We start from the raw sequence: 21,600 nt of genomic DNA, 5'->3' as shown, positions 1-21,600 counted from the left end.
ATACCGTGCGTCCTCCCTACGCGCTGGGCTACTGTGCATCCCACCACGGAACCTGAGACCATTGGGCGAGATGGAGTGAGCTCCCGCATGGACACTCCCTGTCCAGGCCTCAAAGTGTACCCTGCTCCTGGTGACCGACGCAGCATACATAAACAAGCTCGAGGCTCGAGATAAAGGCTTCACTGCTGACTTCACCTTTTCCCAGGGCATATTACCAGTCAGAAGATTATTTGTCCTATGACATTGAGGAAGGCCCAGCTCAAGTGCACTGTTCCTGTGTGACGTTGAGTCACAAATGCCGTCAACATAGGTCCAGTCTTTTCTGCGACAGTACCCAAGATATGGCCAAGCTGCCTAGTTGGGATCGTAGGAACTCGATTCCCCTTTTCTTTGAAGGCTCTCTATATGGAATGTACTAATGGTTCGGCCCTGCTGCAATGAAAGGCATGCCGTCTTTGAATTGCTGGTCTCTGAGATAGGAGAGGTTGGAAGATCGTAAGTCCTTGAATGATTGAGATGCCGTGTCTTTAAAACACAAGCGAGGACTCATAAGGAAGTTTGTCGAGTCATCTCTTTCAAACATGTCATAGAGCAAATAGGAGAAATTTACATGAGTATCCCACAATACATCCTCTCTAGTAAGACCAGGGCCCAGATTGACCCACCTTGTCGTTATCACAGATATTTTGGAGTCGAATTCCCCAATCTCAATCTGGGAATCTGTATTGCACATATTCCTGTCCCATTTCCTTATCCCGAGGTACAAGGCAAATAACACATGTGAGTTTAGTTTGACCGTCTATAGCTTACTCCTATTGACCTTTTGCACCTCAATATCACAATACTGCCTGAAGTGATCCAGACACCTGGGATTCGCAACGGTACTGCTGATAGTATTGGGGAGCTGGCCAGACGAAATGACCTGTTTTACCAATGTCTCAATCTTTTTGCCATTCACCGTCATAGGGAACTCTTTGACCCCGATCACGAAGCGAGGAACGTGCTTACTGCTCAAGCCTTTGCGAATTGCATCCTTGAGCTGCACAGCAAGTTGGGCCGTGAACGGCTTTCCGGACTGCATGACAACGAACAAAAACACAACTTCATCAGAGTCATGAGGTCGTCGACGACCGACACAGAGAGTGGCTGAGATGATCGAGTTGAAAGGAGCCGATTCCGCGATCGAGTATATGTCTGACGACCCGAAACGAATACCCTGTGGATTCAGGACACCATCGCTATCAACTTCCAGTCAGCACGCAGTTCCTTAAAGTTATACCGGCAGGGAAATGCAACTTACCTCCTTCCATGAATCTGCCAACCTTTAGTTTGTGGGTTATAACTCGCCCAATCGTGCTGAGCCCAACAATTTTCAAATTTCTCGAAATACGCGCTCTTGTATTTCGATCCATCTTCATCACCCCAGAAAAAGACCGGCATCGATGGGAATGGTTTGCGACAGACAAATTCGCCATTCCTCCCAGTGGTCTTGATGGAATCTCCCGTGGCAGGATCGGCAATGTCCACATCGTGTCCAAGCATAGGAAGCTGGATCTCTCCGGGATACAGCGGACCTGCAGGGTCAGTCCCAATCCAGGAAGTCGCCAAGTCCGTTGCGCCTGTTACACTGGTGAGGTGAACACTCGAGGGGAATGTGCGGTAGAACCAGTGATATTGGTCTTCACCTAGATGAGAACCACCCGTCTGCACCATTCTGAGGGACGAGAGGTCGAACTCGTTCTTTGGGATGCAGCCGGTCATCTCGAGCTCCTGCAGATAGCGAGGAGAACAGCCCCAGTATGAGATTCTATGGTACTCCACGATCTTTGCCAGTTCTTTGGCACTGGGCCACAATGGAGATCCGTCGTAAAGAATCAGAGTCGGGCCTACGGAGAAGTGGCCAACCATGATATTCCACAATACCCATGAGGTACTGCTGTACTGGAAAACAACATCGTCGGATGTCAAAGAGTTATGCAGTATGGATGTCTTCTTGTGCTGCAGAATAACACCATGGCTGTGCACCAGGCACTTCGGTTGTCCGGTGGTTCCGCTAGTGTATAGGATGTAGAGTGGATGAGAAAAAGACACTCTCTTGAACTCTAGCTTGTCCTCATCCCTCGACATCGCCAAGAATTGATCGAGACCGGGAAATACCGGCTCATGGGCACCGGTGATAGGAATTAAAAATACATGTGGCTTTGAGCGCAATGCCTTCACGACGCTCTGGATCTTAACAACGTTCGATCGCATTTTCCCTTTGTATGTGGACTCGCCATCTGCAAAGAGAATTCGTGGAGCAACTTGTTGCAATCGTGACACACAGCCCTAGTATTTCCAATCAGTCTCTGTTATCAACGGCGATTTCCATTCCTTCAAAACATACCTCTTCGCCCAAATCCGGTGCAATACTAGTCCAGATCGCGCCGATACTCGCAGTCGCCAGGAACATACCAACTGACCAGACGCTATTTGAGATGATAGCAGCAACCCGATCTCCTTCCTTAACACCGAGCTGGAGCAAAGCACTCCTTGCCTTTCTGACATTCTCCCGCAACAATCCCCATGTCCACACCTCCCCATTTAGGTCCTGGCCCTCTCGAACTCCAACAAGAGCTGTCTTCTTCAAGTTCCGACCAGAAACAACATTTTCCGCGTAGTTGACAGTTGCTCCAGGGAAGAATTTGGGAATCTCGTCCATTGGTGTCGTAGGATCAAATGCGGATGTTGCAGCCGGAGGCAATGGTGGGATGATTCCCGTATAGCCATGGAGGTCTATCCAGAAATCTTGTAGATTTTCAACGGACCATTGATGCAGATCGTGAGAGGAGCGAAGCTGCTGATTGAATTTCTTGTTGATGTGCTCACGATAGATGTTCATGGGTATTTTGTCTTGGGGCATGGTAGGCTCCCAGATGGGACGAGGCCTGAGAGCGTCATTCTTCGTAGGGTTTGTCATATCTTGGTTATTTCTTTAGTGCCAATTGTTGCATAGAAGTGGGATCGATTGAATGTAAAATTATTTATAGGGAGAGATAGAGACACGAAGCCGCTTTCGATAAACACATAAATAGTCCTTCGGTAGTCGGCACCCGGCCTTTGAATCCCGGCATAGATAATCTCATTCGGGTATACATTCAAACCCCCATGATGCTGTAGGTTCTTTCGGTATTTTTCGGTGGAAACCGGTGATACATGATACCTTTCATATGGTTAATGCTGCTCGACTATGACAGGTTTTTCGGTCCATCGCGTCAACATATGTACAGGCTCTTATAAGCAGGAGATTATTTCTCCATGTTAAATAGTTTTCTGAACTCGATGTATGCCCTACTCTAAAACACCTATTGTATCTAAATTGCTCGCATATCATATAGAGAAAGCCTAGCGCTACTATAAAAACCACTTCATTGTTATCTTTCTATCGGCCTAATTAACCCTGCCGTTCTCAACTAATGTAACCGCCAAACCCCCGCGAAGCTCAAGGATGATACGACCAATTCGAGGCTTTATTTTGTGGAGTAATTGCATTCACTTTATTATTCTTCATGCTAGGGGATCTATATTTCTAACTGGTCGAACTGGTAGAAGTGATATGAATCAATTAGTACATAGTGAAATGGATAGTAGCAGATCATGTTGAACCCTTCACTTTGGCAATACTTTAAAATTCGATCCTCAGACCTTGGGTCCGCTACCTAGTTCACATGCTCATGGTCTCCGTGCCGTGCATCCGCCCTGTGCCCTGAGCTAATGTGCATCCCACTATGAAACCTGAGACCGCTGGGTGACGAGTGAGCCCCGCTGATCCGATTTTCTCTTCTTCTATCGGGCCTCTAGTCTTGTTGCCAGACCATAGAGCTCCACGTACCCAGCCTTGGCCGCAACGTGCGCCCTGAGCTCGGAAAGCTCAAGACCTCTATCCAAGGCCGTCTGCTGATACTGCTTGAGTTGTACGCGCAAAGGCAATTGATCATTGATAAATGTGACTGCTGCTCGGTCTTGCCTGTGAAAGTTGAAGGGGAGATGGGAGAGGGAGGAGGAAAGAAAAATGGTTGAATGGCCCAGTAAAGGTTTTATATAAGCCAGAGATCTGACCTCATCAGTACATTAGATAGTCCTTTTGGTGGACCTTCCACACGTCTTTTTATATGTCTTTTTAAATAACTTTCTTACATATTGTCTCGTCCTTCTCGATTTTATGACTACACAGATGACAGAAAAAGACTGCAAAGGGGTGAAATCGTATAGAGGAGTTGGCTATGTACAACGAGGAGTGTACCTGACTATTCCAGATACCAGCTAATACCGCACGCTATATATGGCAATAAATCCATGCTTGGATTGCTCAAAGCTTCGGGCTTGCCTTTTGCAAGGACCGGTGACCAGTTGCACGGTTCTCCGGGAGGTCGACTCCCCAGGCAATACGGCAGTCCCATTGCAGATGTTCCTCGCCTCCAGAGACAGCACTAGTAGTTCCCTTGACTGTAACAATGTCATGGAATACATGGTCACCCACACCACCCTCAGCACTCAATGTCCAGCGTCGAGCTATCTCTGTTGTCACGGGGTCATTATCACGCTCGGCATCAAGGGCCAGAAGAGCACCGGAAAGAATCCAAGCCAAAGTAAATATAAAGCGACGACCATCAGCGACAGTCGAAGCAGGATCCTGAGTAGTGAACCGAGCACGCAAATCCAACCAGGCAGCTGTCAGGGCATTTCGCAGATCTGCACTTTGAATTAGAGTCAATGTACGGTCAAGCCATATTCCAAATAGCTTCAGATTGTCCTTCTTAATAAGGAAACGAACAGACTCGCTGGCAAGCACGTTGGTCGTACCCTCCCAGATAGAATTCACTGCGTTATTACGCATAATCCGAGAGATGTTGAACTCGGGCTCATCAGCTTCATCCATATACCCAACTCCACCCATAGATTCCTGGCATTCTTGAATTCCTGCAGTCGTCATTTTACTGATGACAGCCTTGGTAGTGGCAGTCAAGACACGGAAAACCACCGCAGCTTCCTTACCAGGTTTAGGTAGATGCGCAAGCTTGTTGGATGACGGTGTTTGATCCTCAACTATCCCAAACAAAGCAACCGTGAACCATGCAAGATTCATTCCACCCCGATGCTTTACTTCCAAGTCCGCGAGGAGTCGCAAATGCATTGGGATCAACCAGAGCGGCTCGCCAACCGTGGTCCTTGCCTTCGCAAAGTTCTTCGTAATGCTGATAGCTCGGCGCCAGCCAGCCAACGAGCCAACGAAGGTATGAAGTCGGGTGACGTTAAGAAGAGGCGCGATAGTGAGGATACCCTGATCTAGCTCGCCAAGAAGATGCGCGCGCATATCCTTCAGTTCCAATTCAGCCGTTGGCAATTCTTTGGTGCCGAGTTTGTTCTTCAGTCGGTGGATCCGGACACCATTAGAGACAACTCTGGAAACGCCGTCGGCGCCCACAACGGTCCGTCGTAATGGCGCGAGAAACGTGCTTAGCTTTCCTGATGGCGTTTTGGCGAGCAAAAGAACAACATTTGCATCTGTTGCCGAGGAGAAGAACTTGAATCCGTTGATGAGGTAGTCGCCGTCACCCAGAGGGTCGGAGCCAGAGGTGGCTAGCGGTGAGTATGTAGCCCACGTTTCGGTGTTTTGTACGTCGCTGCCACCGGCTCTCTCGGTCATCCACTGACCCGAGGTCCAGTGATCATCCTTTTCGGAGACCAGCCTCTGGAACACAGCATGGAAAGGATGCGTAGATGGTAGTTTATTGATTTTCGATGAGAGAATAAAAGCAGCGCCATCAGTCATGCTAATGGGGCAGGAGTAGAGCCCCGAAGAAGGACTGTACAAATAGTTTCTGGGATCATGGCATGAGTGATAGCGTAGAAATATCAACAAAAAAAATACTCACAGCGCATACTGAACTGTTCTCCGATCAACTCCCAGACGCTGATCGTAGCCCGCCGAGACAATCCTAATCGGGTAAAGTTAGATCATGCATGATGTCCCAAGGCCGATTTGTAGAGGATACCTATTCCGAGCACCCCATTTTCCCAGTTGCTTCCAACCTTCCGTGGTCACCAATCGATCATAATCATATCGTTTACCCCAAACATTGTGGCTCTTCACATATGGCACATTGCGCTCAGCATCGGCGCTCCATTCACGGACCTGCTCGCAAATAGCCTCGGCACCGAGCTGGGTGAGATGTGGTTGTACATATTTCAACGTAGCGGATGGTAAGTACCCTGGATGATGTTTAGATATCAGTACAACTATATATGAGTGCGAGACTCACATGCCAGTGTCCGTTGAAGACTGGGATCCGACGTGTAGGTATTCTCTAATGGGCCCGGGTCGGTGATGTAGCCGATATCTGCTGTCGCAGGCTGTGAAGAGGACATAGTGTGATTCTTACAACAAACAGAACGCTCCGAATTATATTAATGGAAGCGGTTGAAGATGCGGGGAAGATGAGCCTCGGTCACCGGTTGTCTCGTGTCTGTCTTTTAATCTCATATATTTGTCCAAACGCCGAACCCTGTTCATGCCACCTTATTAGCCTTGCAATATGAGATCATCCATGTTTTATAGTTTCTATTGGCCTGGTCCCTGGTGGTGGCAAATACCCGAAAAATAATTATCATTCGTCGGACTATTCTAGCCATTACGATCCTTCCTGAGGATATCCGGCGCGTCGTGAGAGAATCTGAGTTTTTAAATAACATCGCTTTTTCAAACAGCTGAAACCCCTCACATCTCGTGTAGTGTATTGTATCCTGTCTCAACCAAACTGCGCGGTCCTCGAGCATCAGAGCACACATGCCAGTAGAACAGGCCACCCAGTTTCGACGAGGTCACAAATTCTGCCTTCTGTTTTACTGTTTCTGGCGTATCGTATGTGACAAAACCGCCATCGGCTCCAGTACAGAATGATGCACCGATGTTCCGGTCATAGTACTCCTGTGTCCCCGGTCGGGGCAGATCGCGATAGTCAAAAACACCATCCTCGCCACCGTGTCCAGTGTACCGCTGACCAGGCCCATTGCTACCCAGGAAGGATCGCCCGTACACTGGGACACCCAAAATGATCTTTCTAGGTGACACTCCTTGACTTACGACATAAGAAACCGCCGAATCGCCAGACACACCTGAGCCATAAAGCTGCGCCTGGTGGCCCGTCTCGGGTTCCCATGGTCCAGCGAAATCGTAGGTCATGAGATTGATCATGTCAAGATACTTTTGTGCCGCGGCAAGGTCAATGTTGCGCAATGCCCACTGGCCAGCAGGGAGGGCGGTGGTGAGGACGTATCGCGGAGCGGGTAGCACATCCCGGAGGCGTGCGAGGAGACGAACATAATCTTTTCCTTGTTTGGAATCAGAGGGATGTTCCCAATCAACTGCATGGCAGATAAAGTAAGTCATATGCTTCCATGTTGTGTCATCAGAATCAAAAAGATAACCCGGGCTTACTGTCAATGCCATCAATTCCAAATTGATCCACCAGTTCCCGCGCGGTGCGAACGAAAGTGTCCACCCGAGAGCGGCTGTTGGCTACAGCAGCAAAGTTCTCACTGCCTTTTCCACCACCACCAACAGAGAGAATGACCCTCATCTTAGAGTACTGTTGTTTCAATTGGACAAAGGCTCTCAGACAACCTTCTGCGCCGTCAACGGGCATCTGGGTATCAGCCCACTCATCGCTCAACTATGACGTGGCGTCAGTAAACATTCCCACATTGGAGGACGCGCGCGTCAACTTAAACTTACATAGACAGTACCATCATCTTTCACCCTGCGAGAAACCAATTCGAGATTAGCGCGTCAGCCATCTACAAGAACTCGGGCCTTTGAACGGCGGTGATTGGCTATGTTTACCAGGCAAATGCGTAGAACACGTGAGAGATAAATCCCAAGCGTAAAGATGAGGGAGGTTCCTTTCGATAGATTCTCCAATTCGGATAGTAGGCTGCATTTGTGTACAAAGGCACTTCGTAAGAGGCGTGGGACTCGGTAGCGGGGTCACGATCCGCACCCCGTCGGCGGAAGAACCTGGAGGCTGAGAACATCGTCTAGGTGTCAAGATCAGGAGTCTCAGAGCTCTCGCATTGGAGGGGGGGAGACTAAAGCTGAACGGAGTTCCAAAAAAGGTGACCAAAGAAAGAGAAAGAATGAATTGAATAGAAAGTGCCCAAAGCAATACTAGAATGTTTCCTTTTTTGGACTCCGTCACGTGGAACCTACTTCACACACTGTGTGTATGATCAGATTTAAAGCAAATCTCACCTAAGCTCCTGGGGGGCAGTCAACATAAATGCGGGGAACGGGGGAAATACAGATTTTTCATACAGAAGTACGAATGGTCGCATGGCTAGATGCGGGGGTTCCTCGGTTGCCTACAGAGGTCAACAGTTCTAGATCGACAGACCGGATCGTCTCGGGCTATCTCCGTATGATCCTGCGGTCCGATCGAGCGGGAAATCCTGAGGCTTTCCTAAGGTACGAGTGTGGATCGTCCTGCATGAGCGATGCACCCCGTGTTTGAAAATGCAGAAACGGAGATCGTAACCCATTTTATTGCGGACGATCATGATTTGCGAAAATGCCAAGCGTCAGGCTCGTGTTGCCGGTGAGTAATATATTCTACGAAGCTAAAGATCAAACAAGGATAGGGGCTATGCAGGTTTGACATGTTGCTGATCTTTTTGCTTTTTTTGGTTTGGTTACCGGATCGCTTACAGGGGTATCTGATTCGCTGAGGGAGCTTATATGATGAGGCTGGCAAACTAGTTAGTATAGGGCAGGGATACAGGTGACCCTGGCTTTGTGCTTTGCCGAGCTGATCGAGTCAGATATTCTTACTACATTCTGTGGGGATATCGTTTGACTATGTTGTACATCGCACGAGGAAAGCCTCCAATCACTTTGGAGAACGGGTATGGAGAGGACGAATACGAAAAAAAAAAAAAATAAAGTGGTACTTTTGAGGATCAAATGCGCTCATTGAAATGAACAGTCGCAAGATGACCAATCACACAAGCCTACAACCTAATTAGCCCCGTCTAAGCCGCCTGTAGCCCCTTGGGGTTCTTCCAAGGTTGGTCGCTCCTTTGTATTTTTTCAGATAGCCTTCCTTCGGCTGCTTTCCCGACAAAAGGAGTATAATTGGGGATCATGTCGCGGATCTAAGATCGATGAGCGCAAGACTCCACGATGTCAACCTTAGGCCACAATTCATATCGGAGCTGTGCCTTGATGAAGACATCACCTATGATAGCAAAAAAGAAATTCCAGCTATAAAAAATACTTACAGAGGATGGTGAACAAGCTCATAGGAACATCCAAATACGCATGATTTGGGAAACAATCTCGATGTAGACAATATAATATGCTTGTTATCAATTTGGACCCTCGGTATCTTCATACAACACTAGAGCTTGACAGCCTTGTTCAGTTCGACCCATTTCTTCTCTCCCTCAGAACCAGACTGCGGCGGGACCAGACCATTGATCTTCCACAGGTCTCTCGACACTTCTGTGACCCAATACTCCCATTCCATTCCCTTTGGCTCAAATACCGGATTGAGGATCTCATCAACATTGGTCAAGAATCGCTGTTTGGATTCATCGCTCTTGAAGGCACGAGCAACGTGATAAATCGTCACGGCAGCAAAGTTTGAGTGAGGTTCGCCGCCAACGAATGCAGTACCGGGGATGTCCTCGGTAAAGTGAACTTGTACGTAAAATGCAGGTAGGCCGTAGGAGACGTACAGCCTAGTGATTGACTTGGCAAGTTGTTCTTTTTCAAGAGCCGTAATGGTGTTTCGACTATGTTTGATGTACCAGGCAGGCATTTTGAAAGGGAATCACTTTGTGGGAATAACTTGTTGAAAATGATTTCAAGATGGATCCTGAATAGATATGTGTTGAGCAACTTTATACATGTTGGATCCTGTTCATTCTTATACTACGTTAAAGATAATAAGCTCCCAAATAGACGTCAGGTGTTAGTGATATCAAATATTATTACGCCATCGCACTATGCTTGATCACATTTTCCTCCGTCCCATGGTCTTGATATCTCGGGGAAATAGTGTAATAGAAAAATGTCGAATAAGACAGCGAGTCGTTTGTGAAACTATAAGATTTTTGATCATTTCATCAGCCGAGGCCCCCATTTTGATTACTACACCGTGCAACTTTTCAACCGCGGAAGCTTCACAATAGTAACACTAATGATTACTGGGATACCGTTCAAAAAATGATGACGTCTCATGGAGTTGAAACTATCTTTAGAACCCGGCCAGGGTTCTATGACGTTGATTATATCATTTTGATTGTGCTAAGCTATCGATCATACCTAGGTGGATACACTTCAGCGAATTAGGTTCACTGGCAGATTACAAATTCAAACAAGGGATATAAAAGACAGCTGAGCGCAGTATTATTTTGTCCCCCTCAAATAATCAAGAATATGTCCAACGAATTGATCTTTATCACCGGAGCCAGTGGCTTCATTGGAAGCGCCACTGCAGTGGAAGCTCTCAAGGCGGGCTATCGATTGCGAATTTGCCTTCGAAGGCCATCTAAGCAGTTGGAAACCCTGCTGTCAGAGTATAATGACCAGCTTGAATTTGTTATCGTTCCAGACCTCACTGATGAGACAGCATTCGATGGCAAGTTGAACGGCGTGGACTATGTCCTTCATCTCGCATCCCCTCTTCCCCACGGGACCGACAAGCAAGCATACTTTCCCCCGGCTGTGAAAGGAACCACTGCCTTGCTGAAAGCAGCAGCAAAGGTGCCGACCATCAAGAAAGTCGTGGTTACCTCGTCCATTGCGGCCTTGATTCCGATGTCTGGCATTCCTGCTGGTGGTGTGATCAAGGGTACCTTATATCCCGCTTTTTGATCTCCAAAAATTGCATTAACACATCTCCTAGAGGACAACGATTGGGACTTTTCCGTTGACGAAAATGGAGATTTCGAGGTCCCTCAAAACCCAGCTGCAACAGCAATGCGGCTGTATATGGCCTCCAAACTTCTTGCAAACAATGCAACTTGGGAGTTTCGAGAAACGGCTAAGCCACAGTATGCATTGGTGACACTGCATCCTGCGTTTGTATACGGTCACAATCTTGTTCAGAGTTCTGCCGACGGAATCAAGATGGGGTCTAACAGTGGTTTGTGGGATCTCATTATGAAGGGCGATGCCACAAGAAGTACTGTGGGAGTGCACATTCAAGATGTGGCTGAAGCACACATTAAAGCATTGGATCCCAAAATCGTGGATGGCTCGAAGTATCTGCTGGCTGGGCCGAAGACCACGGGCCCGGAAGTTGCACGAATTGTGCGAAGACTCTACCCAGATTCTGGAGCATTGATCTCTGAAGATATCCAGTGTGTCTCGCTCCCTGTTGATACGACCAAGGCGGAGACGGAGCTTGGGATTCAATGGCGCTCATTCGAAGCGATGGTGCGGGATCTGATGGATCAGCAGCTCGGGTTCATGTAGACATGTGTCTATCAAAGTACGTGTTCATAGATCAATAACAACATTTTGAGATTTCAGCTGTATTTCCAATATCAAATAGATGATAATTGAATTGGATTCTGGGATTTAATGCTCTATTGTCCTGGTTGCTTCTAGTTTTCCATCTGTACGAAGTACTCGGTTTCTATTTCTCCTGTCTCCATTTCGGCGTATGGCCGTATATTTTCCTGTAGATTAATAGCGCCACACTCAAAAGTATTAATGTATGAATCAGGATTTTGTTTACAAGGTAATTTGTAAAGATTTAGTATGGGCTCGAGCTGTCCATGAGTTGATTCTCGGATGTTAAATGCAAACGAGCCAAACATTGTGTCGCCACCTGATTTCCAAGGGTGACAACTCGAGAACAACCTGGACAGCTCCGCAACCTTCAACAACTAAGACTTCTTTCTCAAATATCCTTCTCCGTGACAATTCGAGCTGAGATACACCGTGAATCTGCGATTTCCACTTTCTCTGTGGACCTTTCAATTTTATCCACAAAGTGGTGGACATAGTGAGTCGAATACACGCGCCTGACTCGCGACAACCACCGATCATCTCTTCATCCTCTCAACACTTCGCCCGAGCTTCATCGAGCCATGGCTGTCGACACTCAAAGTGTAGCTGCGCATATCCTATCCGCCGAGCCGACGCGCGATCCCAGCTACAATGACTTTTCTTTTACACCCTTTCTGCGCAAGAGCTTCGGCTTCGGACTCGCCAGCGATGTACCTGTCTGCAAAGCTTATAGTGAAGGACACTGTCCGTTGGGACCTGCTTGTCCAGATCGCCATCCCACTCCGTCCCGTGTGACAACCTCGACTACCACAGCATCCGGAATGGCACCATCTACAACACACGGATCGCTGGTTTGCAAACATTTCCTCAAGGGACTGTGCAAGAAAGGACTGAAATGCGAATACCTCCACGAATATAACCTTCGACGCATGCCAGAATGCCAGTCATTCTCACGGTCCGGATACTGCACCAATGGCGACGATTGCCTTTACCAACATGTCCGCGAGGAGGCACGCCTGCCACCTTGCGAGCACTACGATCGCGGATATTGCGAATTAGGACCACTATGTGCAAAGCGACACGTACGCCGGCGTCTATGTGTCTTCTATCTGGCCGGATTCTGCCCTGATGGAAAAGCGTGTGCCAATGCTCACCCTCGCTGGACGGAAAACCTACCACGGCCTACAATGCGTACTGAGAAGACGGAGGAAGAACTGGAGCACGAACGAGTTCTCATTCGTGAAGAACAAGAACGCGAAAAAGAACGGGAACGAGAATGGCGAAATGAACGTGGTCGGGGTGGTGGATTTGGGCGTGGCCGCTTCCGCGGGCGTGGAAGGGGTTAGCTGGATTCTTATTGCAAGGGTTTTTTTTGGCGACATTGCATGGCATGGAGTGAGGTGTGGCTTCAGCAAGGGGTCCACGGGCCTCTTGATTTCTTTTCATTTATGGTTCTTGCGCTAGTCCCGCGATACCCCCATTGAATTTGACGCAAAACATTCATAAAAAAATATCTCTTTACTTGAGCTCAATCGCACATTTGGTGCTACAAGGGAGACATCCCTCTCTCACCCTTGCGGTATCATGTTGCCGTCTACTACACTGGCTTCGCCTGCCAATAATAGACCTGTAGTACTGTGAAACTAAATTCATTAATATTCAGCCACCGGACCTAAGCACACCGGTGTTAGCTTACCCATCTATCTCGGAGGACCCTTATCCCAAATTATCATAAGCGATTCCATGACATCATGATAGACATGCAACTAGATAGTCTACCACTTCTTAATTCCGCTGTTGACTAAAAACAATGGAATCTCAATAGTATAACTATTAAATTACTATTTTTTACTAATGATTTAGTAACTTGTGGCCCTGAAGACCCTTGGCTAGCGCGTAATTTTCAATTTGTCAGTTCTCAGTAAGAATCACTAAGGCTAGAGCTATATCCGGGTGGGACCCATTCAGCCAATCAAATTCCATACTTGCTCTGTCATCGATGACTGATAGCCACTTTGAAGCTTCGTTGCGCTCGCTTATCATAGAGGTACCTGAGACCACATACTAATTAATATGGTGGGAGAAGTACCTAGGACATTCCTCCTGGCGGGGGGTCACGCCTTATAATAAGCTCCCCTCCCCGCCATCTCTTTCTTTCCCTCAACATTCACTCCAGAATATCCTCCCAAACCGTCATCATGGCTCCCAAGGTTGCAATTGTCTACGTACGTGTTCCAATGGCAATATACTCTTCCATATCACTAATTGTTCGTCCAGTACTCTATGTACGGCCACATCAAGGCCTTGGCCGAGGCCGAGAAGAAGGGCATTGAGTCCGCTGGTGGCCAAGCCGAGATCTTCCAGTCAGTCACATCTTTATCCTTACCTCTCACGTCATTTTATTAACATTTTCTTTCTCTAGGATCGCCGAGACCCTCAGCGAGGAAGTCTTGGGCAAGATGTACGCTCCTCCCAAGGCCGACTACCCCATTATCGAGCCCGCCGATCTCCTTGCCTTCGATGCCGTTCTGTTCGGTATCCCTACCCGTTACGGTAACTTCCCTGCTCAGTGGAAGACCTTCTGGGACAAGACTGGCGGCATTTGGGCCACTGGTGGTTTCTGGGGCAAGTACGCCGGTCTCTTCGTTTCCACCGGTACCCAGGGTGGTGGTCAAGAGTCTACCGCTCTTGCCTCCATGAGCACTCTCGCTCACCACGGCTTCATCTACGTTCCCCTGGGCTACAAGACCGTCTTCGCCCAGCTGAGCAACTTGAATGAGGTTCACGGTGGTAGCGCCTGGGGTGCTGGTACCTTCGCTGTAAGCTAACATGACACACTCTCAGTACTTTTCTCTTGCTGACTATTCCGTCTATAGGGTGCCGACGGTTCCCGTCAGCCTTCCGCCCTTGAGCTCGAGGTCGCCACCGCCCAGGGTAAGGCTTTCTACGAGACCGTTTCCAAGGTCCAGTGACTGCATGGCAGCACCGAGTCGAAGCCGGAGAGCTCGACCCCTGCTGCTGGGGGGGCCGCTCAGAAGACTGAGCAACCTGTCAAGGAGCAGCAGGGTACTCGGGAGGCCGCTCAAAAGACTGAGCAGCCTGCCAAGGAGGCAGCTAAGAAGGAGAAGAGCAATGAGGGGCCATGCGGTTTGCCCAAGAAATGTACCATTCTTTGATTGCGTCCATGTCTCTCCTTGCTTTCCTTAATTTCCAGCTGTTCTCCTAGGCGTTCTCTTAGGCGTTTGCAATTCTTATGATGAGATGATACGGAGATACCATTTTCCAATAAATGATTGTCTCTCCTTGTGAAAGATTTCTCGATTGCTTTTGCAAGACCGCATAGTAGCACGTAGATTCTCATTTCTCTCTATCCACCTATGTTGTATACATGGTTAGCCTTGTAAAATTATGCTCCCAGATACATTTCTCAAAGTACTTTTATGTATTCACACGCACCAGATAATGTTCGGCACTTGGAACCTATCCCTTTCCGTTTTGTGCTTGCATACCTAAACAGACAGACGCCTGTGTCGCGAATCTTGCTATATTTGCATTCTTCATTAGGCTCGACTTGTGACGATCTCCTTTTTGCCGGATGGTCTTCTCCCTCTGATCCTCAAGGGATGCGTTGACTGTGAGCAGTGGAGCTTCCGCCGATGGATCACTAAATGCAATGCGGGGGAAGTAGTTATAGTGCACTAGCCAAATAATTATAGTCGAAAGCATGTCCAAACAACACTACAGGGCCGTTCTTGAAAAACCTCATCATCCCGTGCATTGGCCTAAATTCGTACAAATTGTATCATCCATATGAAGGGCTCTTCTCTGTATCTACGGGGGTATGAAGCTTATAAATATAGGCTTCTTGACAGGCTAAGGTTGAGAAATGAGATAGACAATTTACACTTAGTATCTTGCAAAGACAACTTGCTAACAACACCCCCTCCAGGGCTCTTCTAGTCCTTCATCTATGGCCATTTATGTCTTGTTTACGACTATATCCGACGTTTATACCAGCGAGTACGACTTCTTAGTAGGGCTTTTAGCATTAGCCTATCTACCTATGTAGGTACTGGAATTTGGTTTTCCTTGATCTTACTTATCTCCACCACGAAAAACAGAATCGTCATGCCTGCAACTTGAACTCGCTGCCCATAATAGCGGTACATTCGAGCCTGAAATGCGCCTACTGATGACGATTCACATTTTTTGTATCTTGACAATCAACTTATTTCTCATTCACATTCCAATTGTCTTTGCTAAATACGGTAAGGTTCATCAAAGAGGAGTGGCCCGTGGACCGTGATTGCAAAAAAGGCCGAAACCCCAAGTCATAGAAGGCTAGAATCCACTGCGATTAATGCTCTATCGGACATATTTGACATTGGCAACAAATTGATATATACGCGTGATTACTACCCTGGACTATCCATGAACAGCATATAAAAAGCTGTACATGCGCCATCAAATACAATAGAAACAGTGGGAGCTCACTCAATATGATAACAGACTCCCTACGTAGTAATAGGAATCCATTAAGGTTACATTATAGTTCATCTGAGAGAGCTATAACAGTCAACTCGATTCTCAAGTTTGTTTATTGGTTGTCAAGTTTATTGCCTGCGACAAAGACCATATAGCAAACCACATTGTATTGTTTGTCACAATGTGGTTTGCTATTTTCCTAAGTTGCTCGAGTCGGACAAGCGGGTTGCGTTTCTTTTTGTACCTCTTGACTATCGATATTGGATGGTTAGCGACCTCACTTATTTCTAGGCACTGAGTGTAAATAAATTACGAATTAGAAGAGTTAGATGATCTAGAATCTAATAAACAAGTAAATATAACTAGCTGACCAAAATAAAAAGAACAACAGAAAAACAGAAAAACAGAACAAAGGCCACTCATGGTACTGCCACTAACGGGCCAATCTTCCTCTACATCTTCCTCTACACATCGCGATACTTGCTCAAATGTTGAGAAGCTAATACACCAGTTTCAATATTTACTGGCTAATAAGTATCTTTGTATCAATATTTCAACCCTATCGCTGCAAATCCACTGGCTTGAAGGCTTGTAGTCAGATATATATTATGTAGTACATTGATGCATCTGTGGCTTTGTATCAGCGGTAACGACTTTACAATTTTACCGACGCTTCACCCAAAACTCCACAATCGACCGCAGGGTGTTTTGTCAGCCAGGTACCATACCGCCCGCCAGCTGTGACGTGACCAGGGAAGCTTCGGGTCAAGCTCATTCTCACCTGTGTCTTCTTCTTCCACTATTCCATGGAAAGTGAGCTACTGCCTCTCAATATTTCTCTTCAACAGTGTTCTAGAATTCTCTCAGGGCCAAGATGGCCTCCATTCTTCTGCGATTCGAGAGTCGAAATGGCCAATTTCGGGTGACGGTCAGCCCGCAGGAACTCTTCCCATCACTTCAAAAAAAGGTAGATGTCGACCCTTGGTCAGAAGGGAACGATAGCAGGATGAGAGCCAACAGCTAATTTGGAACCTGCCATTAGATCCTAGAACACCTCCCCGCAAATGTCGAACCTTCGTCCATTACCCTCTCAAATAAACCGATCGGCACAGGTGGTGAGGAGAGACCACTAGAAGGCCTACAAGGGGTTTCGCTTCAGAAGGTTGGCCTCAAGTAAGTGGCGAACGCTATGCTGGCCTTTACGGAATGAATTACTCACGCGCCGCTCACTTGAAGGCATGGCGATAAGCTCTTTATTGGGTACCGGGAACAAGCACAACAGAATAGACCCTCGAACGGCGATATATCTGCCACTTCAGAACACCGACTCAATGGAACACCAATTCCCAAGCAACAGACAGTCCCGATCCGTGCACTGCCAAGTGTTGCCGCTCCGATGAGGAACCCGTGGGACCTAGTGCAGCAGTCACCGCTGGACAATATGCTAGACAAGAAAGATGGGAAAATCAAGCGTAGCATGGACTACAAGATGTGCAGGCACGGCCCCCGAGGCATGTGTGACTACTGCATGCCACTCGAGCCTTACGATGCGAGCAACATGGCAGAGAAGAAGATCAAGCACCTTTCTTTCCACTCATACCTGCGGAAAATCAATGCCGCGACCAACAAGCCCGAAATGGGAACCTCGTTCATGCCTCCGCTCAACGAACCATATTATCGAGTGCGAACCGACTGCCCATCGGGGCATTCGCCTTGGCCGGAGGGCATTTGCACTAAATGTCAGCCGAGTGCAATCAGTCTGCAACCCCAGGAATTCCGCATGGTAGACCATGTGGAGTTCTCATCCCCTGATTTAATCAATTCCCTCCTTGATTTCTGGCGAAAGTCAGGTTCTCAACGACTGGGCTTCTTGTATGGAACGTACGAGGAGTACACCGAAGTACCACTAGGTATCAAGGCTGTCGTGGAAGCAATCTACGAGCCCCCGCAAACGGGCGAAGTCGATGGCGTAACACTCCATGATTGGCACAACGAAAAGGAAGTGGACGAGGTAGCCCGTCTCTGTGGATTGCAGAAGGTTGGTGTCATCTTTACTGACTTGGTTGATGGCGGCCGCGGAGATGGTTCAGTGGTTTGCAAGCGGCACATCGACTCATACTTCTTGTCTTCACTCGAAATCGCCTTCGCTGCACGACTCCAGGCACAAAACCCCAAATCAACGAAATGGAGCCGGACAGGACAGTTTGGCTCAGATTTCGTAACGTGTGTGCTCAGCGGAGACGAGGCAGGTGCGATTTCTATCAGCTCGTACCAAGCATCCGTGTCTGCAGTCGAGATGGTTCGAGGAGATATCATCGAACCCTCAGCGGACCCGAGTGTGATGCTGGTACAATCGGAGTATGACGAAGATGTCGGAAGCAGGACACGATACATTCCCGAAGTGTTCTACCGACGAATTAATGAGTACGGTGCAAGTGTACAGGAAAGTGCCGAGCCGAGTTTCCCAGTGGATTTCCTACTAGTCACCCTCACCCACGGATTCCCAACAGAGTCATCCCCATTGTTCACCAACAGTCGCTTCCCTATCGAGAACCGTGAAGTTGTCGGCGAGAGCCAAGAACTTCGTCACGTTGCCCAGAAACTTATGTCCCATGGTGATCCCGATAAAGCTATCCAAGGCGTTTCTGATTTCCACATCCTGTGCTTCTTGCATGGACTCGGTACATTTAACAAGGTCAGTGTTATGTGTGCATACTTTACTGCGCGTGATGCTAACTCACATTATCGAACAGGATGAGGAGTCGCTCCTCTGCCGCGTCGCCCGAACGAAGTCCCCCGCCGAGGGCATGCAACTTGTGAATACCCCAGGATGGGCCACGTTGATGACAATTCTTCAAGAGAGTGGTGAGCGCCCCCTAAGCGCCCCTGGCCCACACCGGCCGAGCCTTCTCGTCCGGATTCCCAAGCCCGGAAACGCCGCAACCCCCCACCCTCCACCCTACCCCGGTCCATATCTCCCAGTCCCGAGAGTGACCAGCTTGCTAAGAGGTTTAAGGGAGCTAGTTTAGAGTAACGGGTTTCGTCTTTTCACCATTCGGTTTCATCGCACTCCCCCCAGGCCCTTCGGTTCAGCTATCCCCACCGCGTTGTCCTAAAAGTTACGAGTGAGGCACTAGTGGCTGTTCATCGCCCTTTTGCACTACACATTGTCGATTCGCGGACCCGAAATAAAGAGAGATTTGATGGTACGAGAATGGAAGTTAGAAGGCCATTGGGTCCGTCAGCTAGTTATAACAGACTAAAGCTCTGCCCGATATCGCTGCATTTTCGACGAATATACTCGAAATCTAGTTTGCGTCTCACGCATCTTTCGGCCCTGGGGTCTGTAGATAGACAATTCACTGATGCCCGCATATCGGGGGCTTGATTCATTAAATCTGCTTTTTTTTTAATAATATAGATATGAGGTAGAAAACTGGATTAATGTTTAGGTAGATGCTACAAACTAATAAGCCTACATATAAGTGATTTATATTTATGAGATGACATCAGGTGAGAATCTTATAGCATGACAAGTTCATTTCTCAACAACTTCACAGGTATGTACTTTTCATAGTGCACAATTACGACAAATTTCCTGCCTTCTCCAATATTGCACTACCCATCACGCCCGAATAAAGATGCCAAACTCCCAAATAAAAACAAAAAACAAAACTTACCGGCGATGATCACTCTCATTGCTCATACGCCTGAGCTTTTTGGACAAGCTCCTTCAAACGTCTTTCCAACAGCTCCCGTCCCTGTCCGGTAGTCCATACTTCATGGGGAGCATCGTCGGCAATATCCCAAGACAAAAGGTTATCTGTAATATGTGAAAGATCCTCCTGTCGCTCTTCCCACTGAGAACTCTTTCTCACTTCTTGCCCGGAGCTCACAACAACTACAGGAGCATGACCCATCTGGACATGGCGAGCAGACTTTATCTCCGGGGCAGTCATGGTGACAGCAACGAGGTTTTCCTGCAGCTTTGCTTTGATATATTTCCCAGTCTGGTAAGCCGCACGACCGATAACGCGATCCTCGCGAGAACGGCCTCGTAAAATGGCGCCGGCAAGCCGATCCAACCCCAGCGGAGAAATGATTCCACGAAGCCAAAGCAAAAACCCACGACCGGGTCGTCCAAGGTCTCCCAAGTATGCCTCGTGGAGGGGATCGATCATAAAGATGCCACGAACCTCGAGAAGATTGCGACTGGCAAATAGCCTCGAATATAGACTGCCAACTCCAGCGGAAACAACGATCCATGGACCAGTCTCGCCTTCAAGAGCTAAGGCCTCCCCTAGTACATCCGCTGACATTCCCGCAGAATGGGGCGAGGGTGCGTTGTCAGACCATCCGAATCCTGGTCGGTCCCAGTAACAGTATCTGTCGATACTGCCACGGCTGTATACATCGTCAATGAAGGGTTGCAGCGTATGTTCGACAGGTCCGTTTCCACCCTCCAGAAGGATCGTTGGTGCTTTATCGTCTGCCGTTTTGTTCCCGACACAAGCGAGATGGACTTGATAGGTATTCCCATGCACCGAGTAACGCTTACCTGGAGCTTCGAGCCCGGCGTCGAAAGCACGCAAGATCAAAGTCGCTGTGAACATGATGGTAGCGATGCCCATGACAGCTAGTAAAATGGATTCCGCGAGAACAGCAACCCACTCCAGCAGGGAGCGTCGAGTCTCTTCTCGACCAGTAAGACGCTCTTCCTCCTCCCGCTTACCCCAAGCAACCGCTTGGTTCTGGATGGCATGGTAGATAGCGATCAGAGCGACCCAGACGACAGAAGCAATCCCCACCCAACCCTCTTCAAGACGAATCCGCGGCACAGCGAGGATTATAATCATGTCCAACACAAGAAGAACGGCAAGTGTAATGGCCCATATGGTCATGGGCTTGGATGGCACTGCAAAGAACAGGAGTCCAACCACCAGGTATCCTGTCGCCAAGGTGGTGTATGAAAAGGCAAAGAAGCCCGACCCCCGTGGGTGCATCATCGGTGGGTTGACAAATATGGAGACCAGAAGGAACGTCCACCATATGAAGCTGATTGCTAAGGCAGTGGCGGACAGGCCACGCAGCGCGCGCACGCTCCATAGATTGTAGGGCGATACCTGGTTCTTGTGTTAGCTGTAAGTTGTCTTGTGCTATATAGTGTGTTTTGTTTATTAGACTCACTGCAGGATCATCTGGGTTGAGGAACCCATGATTATTATCTGCAGGAAGCAGTCTTGAGTGCTCGGTAGGCTCATGCTGATCTTGGGTGTGGGGTGGCCCCGTAGACCTAGGGTCTGTTTTGCGACCCCGGAGTGACATGGTGAAGATTAATGTCGATATTTTGATTTAGTGGGTTTCATATGAATTAAAAGAGAGGAATGTACAACGTTTTATATTTGAAGAAATAAAAGGCCTTGGTGGTACCCAGCCTTGGTATGACATCATGCATTTCTTACTGCGGAGATCTATATCTGGGATATCCAAGTAGCACTATCATTTCTTACTTTTCTGGCTTTTGTATTTTTTTGCCAGAAGATACATACGACACGCGT

General features: G+C 48.0%; 9 protein-coding genes across 9 annotated transcripts; 4 read left to right on the top strand and 5 right to left on the bottom strand.

Annotated features, from left to right (window-relative positions):
- Positions 1–799: 799 nt before the first annotated feature.
- Positions 800–2,959, bottom strand: N7447_007033 (uncharacterized protein; the record flags this gene model as incomplete). The annotated part of the gene is made up of 3 exons (XM_057231295.1): positions 800–1,238; positions 1,301–2,328; positions 2,387–2,959. 3 exons carry the CDS (start codon positions 2,957–2,959, stop codon positions 800–802), a joined length of 2,040 nt encoding a protein of 679 aa, XP_057086385.1.
- A 1,389-nt stretch (positions 2,960–4,348) lies between these two features.
- Positions 4,349–6,408, bottom strand: N7447_007032 (uncharacterized protein; the record flags this gene model as incomplete). Its single annotated transcript, XM_057231294.1, has 4 exons — positions 4,349–5,861; positions 5,916–5,978; positions 6,036–6,252; positions 6,303–6,408. The coding sequence occupies 4 exons, from the start codon at positions 6,406–6,408 to the stop codon at positions 4,349–4,351; spliced, it is 1,899 nt and encodes a 632-aa protein (XP_057086384.1).
- A 349-nt stretch (positions 6,409–6,757) lies between these two features.
- Positions 6,758–8,073, bottom strand: N7447_007031 (glycoside hydrolase family 18 protein; the record flags this gene model as incomplete). Its single annotated transcript, XM_057231293.1, has 4 exons — positions 6,758–7,404; positions 7,478–7,712; positions 7,775–7,799; positions 7,883–8,073. The coding sequence occupies 4 exons, from the start codon at positions 8,071–8,073 to the stop codon at positions 6,758–6,760; spliced, it is 1,098 nt and encodes a 365-aa protein (XP_057086383.1).
- Positions 8,074–9,434: 1,361 nt separating this feature from the next.
- Positions 9,435–9,857, bottom strand: N7447_007030 (tautomerase family protein; the record flags this gene model as incomplete). Its single annotated transcript, XM_057231292.1, has 1 exon — positions 9,435–9,857. One exon carries the CDS (start codon positions 9,855–9,857, stop codon positions 9,435–9,437), a length of 423 nt encoding a protein of 140 aa, XP_057086382.1.
- A 620-nt stretch (positions 9,858–10,477) lies between these two features.
- On the top strand, positions 10,478–11,518 carry N7447_007029 (NAD-dependent epimerase/dehydratase; the record flags this gene model as incomplete). The annotated part of the gene is made up of 2 exons (XM_057231291.1): positions 10,478–10,892; positions 10,947–11,518. The coding sequence occupies 2 exons, from the start codon at positions 10,478–10,480 to the stop codon at positions 11,516–11,518; spliced, it is 987 nt and encodes a 328-aa protein (XP_057086381.1).
- A 620-nt stretch (positions 11,519–12,138) lies between these two features.
- Positions 12,139–12,903, top strand: yth1 (cleavage polyadenylation factor RNA-binding subunit YTH1; the record flags this gene model as incomplete). Its single annotated transcript, XM_057231290.1, has 1 exon — positions 12,139–12,903. The coding sequence occupies one exon, from the start codon at positions 12,139–12,141 to the stop codon at positions 12,901–12,903; it is 765 nt and encodes a 254-aa protein (XP_057086380.1).
- Positions 12,904–13,755: 852 nt separating this feature from the next.
- Positions 13,756–14,733, top strand: pst2 (putative NADH-quinone oxidoreductase Pst2; the record flags this gene model as incomplete). Its single annotated transcript, XM_057231289.1, is given in 5 exon segments — positions 13,756–13,782; positions 13,835–13,920; positions 13,980–14,376; positions 14,434–14,525; positions 14,541–14,733. 5 exon segments carry the CDS (start codon positions 13,756–13,758, stop codon positions 14,731–14,733), a joined length of 795 nt encoding a protein of 264 aa, XP_057086379.1.
- Positions 14,734–16,916: 2,183 nt separating this feature from the next.
- Positions 16,917–19,071, top strand: npl4 (nuclear protein localization protein 4; the record flags this gene model as incomplete). Its single annotated transcript, XM_057231288.1, has 4 exons — positions 16,917–17,009; positions 17,085–17,215; positions 17,279–18,737; positions 18,796–19,071. The coding sequence occupies 4 exons, from the start codon at positions 16,917–16,919 to the stop codon at positions 19,069–19,071; spliced, it is 1,959 nt and encodes a 652-aa protein (XP_057086378.1).
- Positions 19,072–19,737: 666 nt separating this feature from the next.
- Positions 19,738–21,367, bottom strand: N7447_007025 (DUF2417 domain-containing alpha/beta hydrolase; the record flags this gene model as incomplete). Its single annotated transcript, XM_057231287.1, has 2 exons — positions 19,738–21,165; positions 21,230–21,367. 2 exons carry the CDS (start codon positions 21,365–21,367, stop codon positions 19,738–19,740), a joined length of 1,566 nt encoding a protein of 521 aa, XP_057086377.1.
- Between the last annotated feature and the right edge of the window lie 233 nt (positions 21,368–21,600).

This window comes from Penicillium robsamsonii (assembly GCF_028829455.1).
Source record: "Penicillium robsamsonii strain IBT 29466 chromosome Unknown utg000003l_segment0_segment0, whole genome shotgun sequence".
Classification (NCBI taxonomy): domain Eukaryota; kingdom Fungi; phylum Ascomycota; class Eurotiomycetes; order Eurotiales; family Aspergillaceae; genus Penicillium; species Penicillium robsamsonii.
This window is presented reverse-complemented; position numbering and strand designations above follow the sequence as displayed.